The sequence below is a fragment of the Delphinapterus leucas genome, chromosome 8 (genome assembly GCF_059928025.1).
Source record: "Delphinapterus leucas isolate spDelLeu-1000000601 "Yukka" chromosome 8, BTC_Dleu_Yukka2, whole genome shotgun sequence".
NCBI lineage: Eukaryota > Metazoa > Chordata > Mammalia > Artiodactyla > Monodontidae > Delphinapterus > Delphinapterus leucas.
In genome coordinates, this window is record NC_143136.1 from 108,368,892 (window position 1) to 108,381,112 (window position 12,221).

The window sequence follows — 12,221 nt, forward strand, 5'->3', positions numbered from 1 at the left end:
ACTAGTGCAAGATGTTAATATTAGGGGAAACTGGTATTGGGTGTTTGTTAGGTGTTGGGGTGGGATGGTTATATGGAACTGTATGTACCATCTGCTCAATTATTCTGTAAAATTAAAACTGTGCTAAAGGAGCTTGGGATGAACATACACCCACTACTATATATAAGATAGATAACCAACAGGGACCTACTGTATAACACAGGGAACTCTGATCAATATTCTGTGATAACCTATATGAGAAAAGAATCTAAAAAGGAATAAATATACGTATACGTATAACTGAATCACTGTGTTGTACACCTGAAACTAACACAACATTGTAAATCAACTATACTCCTATAAAATTAATATATATATATAAAACTACTAAAAATATAAAGTCTATCAATTATTTTTGAAAGTTTGAGTCTTACTTTTACTTATTTTTTCAATGAGAAAAGAGGATTAGTTTATTTCTTATATTCCTTCCACCTTTAACATTTATGATTTTCACTTTTAAAAAGACTTCATTTTTTGGACTTTGGAGCAGTTTTAGAGCCATAGCAAAATGAGCAGAAAGTGCAGAGAGTTCTCATATACCCCCAACGCCACACATGCCCAGCCGCTTCTGCTATTAACATCCACAGTGGTACATTTGCTACAATTGATGAACCTACATTGGCACGTCCTTACCACTCAAAGTCCATAGTTTACATTAGGGTTCCTGGTGTACATTCTGTGGGTTTGACAAGTGTATAACTACATGTATCCATTACTAGAATATCATAAAGAATAGTTTCACAGCCCTAAAAATTCTCTGTGCTCCACCTAATTGTCCTTCCTTCCCCCTAACCCACTGGAAATATTTGTGGTGCTGGAATAGTTCTTGATTTTGGTGGTGGTTCCACAGATCTACACAAGTGATAAAATGACAAAACTATACAAACACATTGTACCAATGTCAATTTTCTGGTTTTGAGACTGTAATATACTTATTTGAGATGTAACTATTGGGAGAACCAGGTACATGGGACCTCACTGTACTATGTTTGCAACTTCCTGTGATTGTGTAATTATTTCAAAATAAAAAATTAAAACAATAAAAAAAATCTGCGTTTAAGTCAAACAAAATAGCACTGAATTTTCTGAGAAAATTTTAGAAAAAGAGAAACCCAACTTTCCTAGAAGTTCTGCACTGTCACTTGATTGTATGCTATAACTAAGCAAATATTGGTGTTATTCATGCATCAATAGTAGAAGACCAAGTTAAAACAGAGAGCAAAAAACTAACTCTGTAATTCAGTGAATTAAACAATTCCTTTTTTATGGAAGCATCACCTGAAGTGATTTTAAAAACACACAACAGAAATCTACTAACACAAAATCTCCCTCAAGAAATAAATTTTAAAACAGTCATTTCCATTCCTTAAAATTATTTGAAATCCTTTTAGTCCAGCAAGGAACAGAAAGCCCAGTAGTCAGCTACAGAAGTTCTTAAGCACAGTAGAGACATATAGCTATCAGATTAAGGCAAGTGTTTTTAGTCCTTGCTCTGCCATTCTCAAGCGAAGGGCTGTTTGTGTCATATAATCAAAAGTCAGTTAAAATTTTACACTTTCTATGTAAAAGAAGCTTCTGGGTCTCAGCTGTCCCCCTTTACGAGACCCCACGACCTCGAAGATCGACGCCTCCCTACCCACACTGAACTGCAGAGAGCAAGGAGACAGGCGGGGCCTCATCGGATGTAAGATGGCGGCCGAGTGACGCTCTGGGCGGCTCCGGCCGCGACTCGGTAGCCGGAAGTCCTCCGTCTCTAGCCAGTAGGAAGCGGAAGTAAAGGGCGGTCGGCGGCAGGGCTCTGTCTTTCCAAGGCCGGCTTGCGAGCGGAGCCACGGGAGAGGCGCGTGTAGGCCGCTCACTGGCGCAGCTGCTGCCGCCCCGCCGCTGCGCCGCCCCGCCCCGGCGTTGTCGCAGGGGCAGTCGTGGACGAAGCGCGGCCCCGGCATGGACTGGAAAGGGTCTGCGGGCGGCGCGTGTGCTGCCGCTGCGCGGCCGGTGACAGGTACCCCTGGGGGGGTGGCGTGGGGAGTTCTCGCGGGGGGAGAGAGGGTCTGGGGAGCGAGGCCACCTTGTGTCCCGGTCACCTTGAGCTTCCGTTTCTTCCCTGACTCAGTTTCCCCTCCTGTATCCCAGCCCTCCCCTTCTTTGCGAGTCCCCCGAGTTGTCCCTCGGTGTCCTCTGGGCACATACCGTCTCTGCGAGGGTGGTCGCGGGCTCTGTTTAGTCGTTTTGAACCTTCATTGAAGAGGTTCGAGACCCGTGTGCCCAAGTGCAGACGGAGGTGGGGGAAGTGCCCTAACGTGAATTTCGTCCAAGCCTGACCCCAAGTAGGCTGAGAACCAGCAGTTTGCAGGACTCCGGTTGGAGAACGAATGGATCTTTTTATAGATTTCTTTTTTCCCTAAAATGAATTCGGGTGATGAATATTGGTTCCGTTTTCATTTAATACGAGGATCTGGTGGCTGAAAATTGGATGATCCGGTTTCACTTTTAGTGTGGGACCTGCCAGAAGAGAAGGATCTGCGTACATCGCCAATAAGTTATGGGTGGGAGCTCTTCGTGTTCCTTGGCCAGAATCTCTGGATCGTTTTGCATTTCTTGCCCGATTTGAGAACTAGCATATTTTGTTCATTCAAAGTCCTGGGGTCTTATGCCTTACTGTGTTACACTGTATTGGAAACATTCATTCATCGTGTACTTGGCCAGCCAACTTTACTGTGTGATGTTTGAAGACATTTTAAATAGCTATATGACAACACAAAATTTGGGTTGATTGTAGCCTTTCCATTTGACTTGATTTTGTTAAACTTAGCTGAAACTCATTTTTATTGAAGGAAATAAACGTTGCTTTGTACAGTAGTAGGGCATCTTCACAGTGCATATTTAACTTGAGAATAAATTGAACTATGGAGAAAATACCATTAGACTTTTTCTCCAGTTACTTGCGATCATTTTCATATTACATGTATAGTATCTAATTTTAACCTGAAATTGCATGTATGTGGTTCACAGCAAATGGGTTTTGCTAACAGGTATAAGTGTATATTAAGTTTAAATTTTTCAGAAGTAAATTTATTTCTCAAGAAGAGTACTTCCTGTTATTTTTCCTTGCTGTTATCATATATGTTGAAACTCGGATGGCTACTTATTAACTTGCACCCTGCAAGGTTTTTTTGAGTTTGTAAGCTATTTTCTTCAGTTTAAAAACGGAAAAAGAAAAAGTTGATGATGATTTATAATTTTATGCCTCTTCTGTTTTCCAAAAGTGAAAAACATTTGCCATAATATAATTTTGATTAATATTTTTGATAAGTGAGCAAGAGATAGTGTCTTTAAACTAAAGAAACCGGGCCACACACTAGATCTTACTAGATGAATCTTTTGGGCGTAGAACCTATTAAAGACTGTTTTTAATTTATCCATCATGCTGGAAGCGTGATGCCTATAATCATGCAGTGCCACGCTGCAGATTCTGACAGCTGTTATTTCACAGCTTTTAAGGGTTCCTTTTAAGGTCAGAGGGTCAGAGTGATAAGGGATCTCGTAGAATGAAGCCATCCTCAAACAAAAGGCCACTCAGTGACGTTCTTATTTCTACTTCTCTGGACAACCTTTTCCTCTGGTGTCACCTGTGGTATCAAGGATGTGGGGTCTGGGGGTGGGAAAGCTCTTCTTTAATGTGTAGCTTTCCTCTCTTTCCCATCTCTACTGATGCTGTACTGTGCCCCAGAAACTCTCTGTCTCTTTAAAACAGGGCAGGGGGATCTCTGGGTGAGTCATGGTACATAGACTTTTCATTTTCACCCTTCTTAAGTCTTAGGCTTTTTGTAGCGCCTTTACTCTTGTTGCCACATCCCTTTCTTCCAGGGGCTCTCATTCATCCCTTAATGAACAAAGTCTGTGTTTATTTTATTTTGAGTGCCTCCTGTGTTCCAGGCATTATGCTAGGCATGTGACTGTGACCGACAAAGCTCCCTGTGCTTGAGGAGCTCACATTCAGTCCCCAGAGCCAGCCCAAGTATGGATCTGTTCAGGCTGGTTGCTTGGTTTGGTTTGCTCCCAGCTTCAGGCTCACACCCTTGGTTTCAAGTTGAAGCTCTACCTCTCTCAGCCACCTGGGTCCCAAGGACTCTGCCCCTAGAGAATCTCTGGACTTGCCTTGGGTCTTGTAATAAAGTCCTTTGCTCGTTCTGGGTCTACACAGTATGAATTCTTATCGCTTCTTAAAGCCAGAGGACCAGGGCAGAGAGCATGGTATTGTGGAACTTTTGAAAACAGGCAGATGTGGGTTCCAAACATTGCTATTTGTTAGTCCGGCAAGTTACTTAGCCTCTCCAAGCTGCCATTTTCTTATTTTTCAAGTAGGGATGATAGTGTTTCACGCATCATGCAGCGTATTTATGGACTACCTGCTGTTTGCCAGGCCCTGCGCTGTTGGCTGTGGTGGACAAAGTGGACGAGGCTGCCCCCCCTCGGGAGCTGCAGTCTCCTGGGGCCTTGTGTGGAAGGGCTGGGTAACGAGTTTGCAGAGCGCTTGGCAGTGGCGCTGTCCAGGGTGATTCGCCCGGAGTAATTGCTCTGTAAGTGCGGGTGTTTCCTAGGGCCTTCGGTCCCTCCCTGTCCCCTCCCCACTCTGTGCATGCCCTCGGCCTGGGAGTACTGTGCAGAGGCATCTAATTTCTCATCTGGAATCACCACTGTTGGGGGATTACACGTCTAGGTCCCTTCAGGAAAAATGGTGAACATAGCTGTAGCATTAATACTGCTTGAACATAGTTCATATGCGCTGTCTCCGCTTTAGAAACTTAGTGACTTTGGGGGAGGATTTTGTTGATTTTTTTCCCTAGCCACAGAGGATATATTTCCAAAGCATATTTTTGAGGCCTTGTAATAACGATGAGTTATTATTCTGTAATTTAGAAGACAGTTTCTAGTTTCTCTTCCTTACATATTTTAACTGGAGCAGTTAGTTCTGGTGTAGTACTTGACGCTTTACAAAGTGACTTTCACGTTGCCTTCTCAATTCGCTCGTGGCGCATGTTGCGGCAGATACTGTCATTCCTGTTTGAGAGAGTGGGAGACTAAGGGCGAGGGAGTTATCAGGTAAGGTGCCTGTGGTTAAACTGCCAGTGAGTAGCAAACTCCGGGATTGATCACAGGTGCCTGACTCCAAAGGCTTTCTCTTCTTGCTAACCCGTGTTTGTTCTATCATGAGGAGCAGGTTTCTGAGGCTAGAGTGCCGGAGAGAGTTGAGTGGGCTGAAATTGTATGTAAAAGTTTGGGTCCTTCCTCTGCGGGAAACGTCAGTAACTTTTGCTACATTCTGAGAGGGGCCTGCATCGACTTCGACCTCTCCTCCCCCGCCCCCCCCCCGCCCCCACATTGTTCTTTAGAGATATTGTGTGTTATATGAAGCAAGATGTTGGCACAAATGATAAAGCTTTTTGTAAAAGGAAGATACTGACTGGTTGCTCCAGTATGTGGGCTGTCTTTCCCCAACAGTGTATATTATAACTGGCGTCGAGGAATTGGGGTGAGCTTTACCAGACCTTAACATTCAGAAGCACAAGTTTGGTTTAGTGTTTCCCACATATTCATGTCCCCTTTGGGTTCCCATTCAAATGGGTGGAACTTGGATGCTGACTTTTTATATCACAGTGGAAGTCTGATTAGGTTGTGTTAGGCAGACTTCCAGGGATGAAAACACAGATCAAAGAAGCCTGAAGCCGGAGACCTTTTGTGAAATGATGTGGACACCAAGGATCTCGGCATGCTTGCTGAGGCTGCTGCTGGGGATTTAGGAGGCCTGCATTCCGTGGCCCTGCTGATTCACCAGTGACCCCAACTTTCTTATTTTATAGATGGGGATCTATTGAGTTCTTACATTTCCTCATTCCAGAACCTGTATTTGATTTTACATTCGCGACCCGCCCTATTAGCTTCCTAAGGCTGCCATAACAAAGTACCACAAACTGGGTGGCTTAGAACAGCACTTTATTGTCTCACGAATTTTGGGAGGCTAGAAGTTCTAAATTAAGGTGTCACAGGACCATGTTCCTTCTGAAATCTGTAGAGGAGGATCTTTCTTTGCCTCTTCCAGAGTCTGGTAGCCCTGGGTGTTCGTGGCTTGCAGTGTAATTCCAGTGTCTGCCCCCGTTTTTACCAGGCATTCTCCCTGTGTCTCTTCATGTAGTCTTCCCTCTGCATGCCTGTCTCTCTGCCCACATTCCCCCCCCCCCGCCCCTTTCTTTTAATAACACCAGTCATTGGACCAGGGCCTACCCTGATGACCTCACTTTAACATGATTACCTCTGTAAAGACCATATTTCCAAACAAGTTCACATTCTGAGGTACTGGGGTGGGGTAGGACTTCACTCTATCTTTTTGGGGGAATACAGTTCAATCTGTAACACCTTTCATTTGTGTTTTCACCTGTCTAAGCTTTATTTACTCTCCTGCTTCATAAAGTATGATTGTGTGCAACCTGCTGGGCCACCAGCTGACTTTTATATCTCCGTATGGTATAGACAAACAGGAGATGAAGTGCAGCCTTTGTAGAAGAGAGTGTAATGAACGACACACCTTTAGTTGTGTGTCAGTCATCAGCAAACATCTGCTGAATTATCTAGATAGTAGGTGCGGTTATATTTTGGAAGCATTTTTATTTCTGTGATAGTCATGTTCTTTTTTATCTCTAATTATTAAGATTCAGGTTTAAACATTGCCTTGTAGCGAAACTTTTTTTTTTTCCCTTTTTAGGGGTTTGCCATAAAATGGGCCTTCTGACTGTACTCACTGGACTATGGCTGTTTTCCTCAGTAAAGGCAGATTCAAAAGCCATTACAACCTCTCTTACAACAAAATGGTTTTCCACTCCGTTGTTGTTAGAAACCAGGTAAGAAGACATTTTTTTTCTTTCACGTGTTTGAGTGAAAATGTAGGCTCTGCTAGTGAATATTCAGGAGCTTTTTAGGGAGTGAGATTCTCATCATATATGCATTTAGTAAGACCTTCTTTCAGTGTGCACTGTGCTTGTGTGCTGTTCACAGGCTGTTAGGACACAGACTCTATCTGTCAGCAGGCTAGGACTGAAATGATTATAGAGATCTTTAGGGATTTCTTTAGACAAATATATTGAATTGGTTAAATTATTATGTTATCTTCCAGGAAAAGTGTAAATGTGGTAATAATGGAAGAGAGAGTTGTACTTAAAAGAAATTTTCTATTTATTTGAAGAAGGTGTTAAGAGGTGTTTAATAAAGGGAAGAGAAGAGAGCTTGGCAAGGTGGGGGAAGAGGACGTGCCCCTCCCAAGAACTTGGAAGGAGACCCCAACATAAGAGAGTGCAGGGCCAAGCTAAGAAAGTGGCCACATTTTATCCGATTGTAGCATCTCCAAAATCAGGATGCATTTAATCAAATCAATATGTTATCTTCAAATTGGTGGCATCTTTCACTCAATGTTTCATAAAACAATGATATGTCTTAAAATTGACAGTGTCTTTGGGCAGCATTTCATCCTGCTATTCCTGAAACATACTGGACCCCAGTCTCCTACCCCATCTCTACCTTAGTGCTCCTCTGCTGAGACTGTACCATCTGGGGCTACAGGAAACTCTAGAAGATGATTCGTGCCTGTCTGCCTGATCCCCTACATAGCCATTTCTATCCTGCTTTGTTCCTAGGGTCTTGGTGCAGAAAATGAGTTTCAAAGGCCTAGGCCTTGAAGGGACTTAGAGCATAGCAAATATGCAGTAAATCACATCAAGCTTCCCACTGTTATCTCTCAAGCTAGAAGAGATTCCCTGGTCTGGGGAGTACAGAAGAAAATAAAAGTGGAAGGAAACTTAGTAACAGCTCAAGTGAACCCTAAGAAGGAGTTAGTAGATGGATCGTAGAAACCACACATATGTTTTTAGGAAAAAAGAAAACATACATCTCAGCTTCTCAATAAAGAAGATCTCCCAGGGACTTCCCTGGCAATCCAGTGGTTAAGACTCTGTGCCTTCGACGCAGGGGGTGCTGGTTTGATCTCTGGTCAGGGAACTAAGATCCCGCATGCCATGTAGTGCGGCCAAAAAAAAAAAGATCTCCCAAACTTGGAAAAAAGAATTGACAGTGTCTTAAAATTGATAAAATGCAATATAGTCAATGATTTCTTGGGAGATTTTAACCCAAGTGTACGTTTTATTTAGTGTTTGTAATATAAATATAGCCAGATACCTCTCTTTTAGTCAGTTTTTTGTTTATAGAGGGAAACTTATTTTTATTGTATCTCAAATAACATATAGCTAGGACCTGTAGAGAATCTTTCCAAAGCATACATTTAGGTAGGTGAGCCATGAGCATTTGGTAACTTTCAGAATTTGATATAGCTGGAAATTTGAACTGTTGTGTTATATCAGTTAACTTTGTGGTCTAATTTTATCTTCTGACATCTTCCCCTTGATCCCTAGGAAGATGTGAATGAAGAGTCTGTTGTGTTGGTAGTGTATACGGATAGTTGTGCCTTCTAAGGCAAAGCCTCCTTTGGTACAGGATTGAGGAGAGGCCAGTGGGAACATGGGACGTGTAGGAGCCCGTCTTGACTCGCTGAGGAGCCTCCCCGACTTTCTGCTGAACAGACTTTCTCCCATCCCTCCTCTGTGCCTCCCTTTCCTCAGCAAAAAAATGGCAACCCCCCTCCCCCCACAAAACTCCAACAACCCCGTCTCACCCCCAGAAACCCCCAGACTCCACTGCATGTATTTCATAGTGATGTCACAATAACTAATTTGATAAATAGGTCGAGCCCCTCAAATGTCCGCGCTTTGTTAGATCTTGGTGGTTGTAACAGTGAAGTGTCTGAAGGTCGTGTGAGGTCCTGGACTGCCTGAGCCAGGACTCTTGTAGCTGAACATTTTTTCTCCCTTTCTGCTAATCTTATTTGGGATGATTTATCTGGTGTCAACCTAAGTCATTGAGATTTACTATCACTTCCTAAATAATTTTGTGCAACTAACCGTAGCGGATGTTTTACGATATTCTGCTTAACATTCTTCACTGGATTACATCCCACTACTCTCACTTACACTAACAAATTTCTTGGTGTTTGTATATTGTCTTAGAAGAGTCTTATGGCATATACTTATGGACTTTTGAGAAAGTATGCTAAAATTGTCAGCCTTAGTTGATCAGTTTTTTTTCAGTTTCTTTGATCTCTGTTGAAGTGAGTATTGTAAACTGTTTCCTTCACTGCAACTTACCCATAACAAACATAGCGCCTTTTCATGATATCCTGGCCATTTGCCATTTTGGTTCATTATTTTTACTTCTCTTCTGTGGCTATTTGCGAACAGTTTGCCAAGGAAATGGGACGTGTAGGCAACTCAAAAACACTGCTGTGCTTTTTTGAAACTACTCTATATTCACCTCCAGAGCTAGCTGAGGCCACTCTCCTTCCCTCCTGGGTCCATGGCAGACATTGATGGTGGGTCACAGCGCTGTCCATTGGGGGGAGGGTGAAGGGACAGAATCTTTTTCCACACATCGAGGCATGTAGCTAATACAGACATTTTGTCTTCCTTGCTTCTGGCCCTTAGGGACTAAAACTATTCTTGTGTGTATTTTTATTTTTAAAAATTTTAATAAATTTATTTATTTTATTTATTTGACTTTTGGCTGTGTTGGGTCTTTGTTGCTGCACGTGGGCTTTCTCTAGTTGTGGCGAGCGGGGGCTACTCTTCATTGCGGTGCGCGGGCTTCTCATTGTGGTGGCTTCTCTTGTTGCGGAGCACGGGCTCTAGGCGCACGGGCTTCAGTAGTTGTGGCTCGTGGGCTCAGTAGTTGTGGCTCGTGGGCTCAGTAGTTGTGGCTTGTGGGCTCTAGAGCACAGGCTCATTAGTTGTGGCACATGGGCTTAGTTGCTCCGCGGCATGTGGGATCTTCCTGGACTAGGGATCGAACCCTTGTCCCCTGCATCGGCAGGTAGATTCTTAACCACTGCGCCACCAGGGAAGTCCCTTGTGTGTATTTTTAGGTTGGACCTGATGCTAATGAAGGGTTTGTAGCTTTCTGGTTGTCCATAAAGTGATATATATTTAATTGAAGTAGAGCTCTGAGTATGTTTTGAGCAGCTGTACTTACTAACAGAAATATTGTGTAAATAAAGTTCTGTTATTAAAGTTGAAACAATCATCTATTGAGTGCTTATACAATCATTTTTTGAGATATTATAATGGCCTGAGAATGCAGTATGATAGATTTGAGTGATTGAGATTGGAATGTAAATTCCAGATTTTTGATTTACTAACTCTGTGCCCTTAAGAAAGTTAACAAGTTTGTAAGTGGAGAGAATGGTATATATATATAATGTGCTCTCCCTCTACCTGTCACCCGGTTTTAGTGATTGTCAATTCAAGTCCAATAACCGTCACCACCGCCACCCTCCTACCTTCTCCCGCTAAAATATTTTAAAGCAAATCCCAGACATCGTATAATGTCATCTGTAAAACTATCAATATTTTACTCAGTGGAAGTTTTATCGATATTTTACTCAGGTATCAGAAGCTAAAAAACAACTTAAAACAAAAAGCAAACAGACTTAAGCATACTATAAACAAATGGCAGCGTTCCTTTTAATAATACCTTGTATTGTTCCTGTCTTCCATGGATTACTGCAGTGGATCTGGTAATTAATTTTCTTAAGGCTGTTTGACACTTAGACGTTTTAAGACTTATTTATGCAGTGGGGTGAAAAAGAATGTACGTTTAAGAAGTTTTCTTGTAATTATATGAAAAGTATATATTTATGTGCATATGGCCTCTGTAGGAATCTAAGCTAAGATTCACTTTGTATTCTTACAAAGAATACAAAGCATTTACTTGCATATCATAATCTATCTGTTTTACTACCTGTTTTCTTAGACTATAAGCTGTTATAAGGTTGGTATGATGTCTATGTCAGTTACTTGAAAGCCTAGAAAATGCCACACTCAAGGAGGCACTAAATAATTTAATACATTATGATGATGGGTATTTTCAGAAACCTATTTTTAGAGAAGCTGTGCATTACCAGGAAATGTTTCTTACGTTGCCATATTTCCGTGTCTAGCTGTGGAGTAGAGTGAGAGTTGTAGAGCCCAGTGTTGACAAGTAATGGGAAAGTCTTCCTTTGGCTAGGTAAGCTGAGATCCAGATCTGTAGTTTGCTTTCAGACAGGGAAAGACCACCACTACATTGGTATGCCTTGGAGGAGAAGATTACCGGTTTACATGAATCATTCAATTAGTACATGCATTTTCTTTTAAGGGATTTTAGGCTCTTGAATGCAGGGAAATGTAGAATAGCCATTTTATTTTAGGTCAGTACAGTAGTGTAAAGTCAAGGAAAAAGTTAAGATGGCATTAAGTTCTAAGACCTGATTTTATTAAATCAGTGCTAACTTTAAACTAATATTTGGTGATTTTGAAAATTTGGATTTGTGGATGTAAAAAGATTACGACGTGCTGCCTTTAGTCTCCTAGAAATTTTTCTAGGGTTCATGTTTTCCTTGGGAGAAACTTAGGCGAAAACATATTTTTTTGTTCTTTGCAAGGTATTTCAGAAAATGAGTGAGCAGAACTAGTACTAGAATTATCAATTTCCTAATTCTGCTTCTACTACTGACAGCATTTTCACAAATGAGATTTCATAACCTTTCTTTATATTGGGACTTGCCTGTTGTTACAACATTTCTATTATTCTAGGTTTCTTTAGGGATACTTATTAAGCTATTAAGTGAATAAACTACTAAGCTAATTATTAATAGCTAATAAGCTAGTAAGACTTGCTTATCATTAGAAAATATATGTTATACATGTTGGTGTATAATATATATTATCAAATAAAAGCCAAGCTTTGGACATTTGGTAACTTAAAAATCTATTTTTACTCTCCGTAGTAATATAGCTTATATTAGAAGATTTCATTAAGTTGTTTTATTTCTGATATTTCCCCCTTTTCTCTCAGTGAGTTTTTAGCAGAAGACAGTCAAGAGAAATTTTGGAATTTTGTAGAAGCCAGTCAAAATATTGGATCATCAGATCATCACGGTAAAATTGAAGCAAATGCTTCTTTGACTTCGGTGTCTGGGAATATATTAGAAAAATTGATCTCTTTCAGAGTATGTGTGGCATGGCAGTTAATGGAATACATTTTTATCT

The 12,221-nt window shown here is 41.4% G+C and overlaps 1 protein-coding gene across 2 annotated transcripts in view; it reads left to right on the plus strand.

The window, feature by feature from the left end:
* The first annotated feature begins 1,799 nt into the window (after positions 1-1,799).
* The window catches only part of UGGT1 (UDP-glucose glycoprotein glucosyltransferase 1), a 108,788-nt gene continuing 98,366 nt past the window's right edge, over positions 1,800-12,221 (plus strand). For both annotated transcript variants that reach the window (XM_022590528.3, XM_022590529.3), the window contains exons 1-3: positions 1,800-2,041; positions 6,800-6,935; positions 12,028-12,110. In XM_022590528.3, the coding sequence (XP_022446236.1) occupies positions 1,984-2,041; positions 6,800-6,935; positions 12,028-12,110 (277 nt within the window). In that variant the 5' untranslated portion in view covers positions 1,800-1,983. The remainder of the gene's footprint in view (positions 2,042-6,799; positions 6,936-12,027; positions 12,111-12,221) is intronic.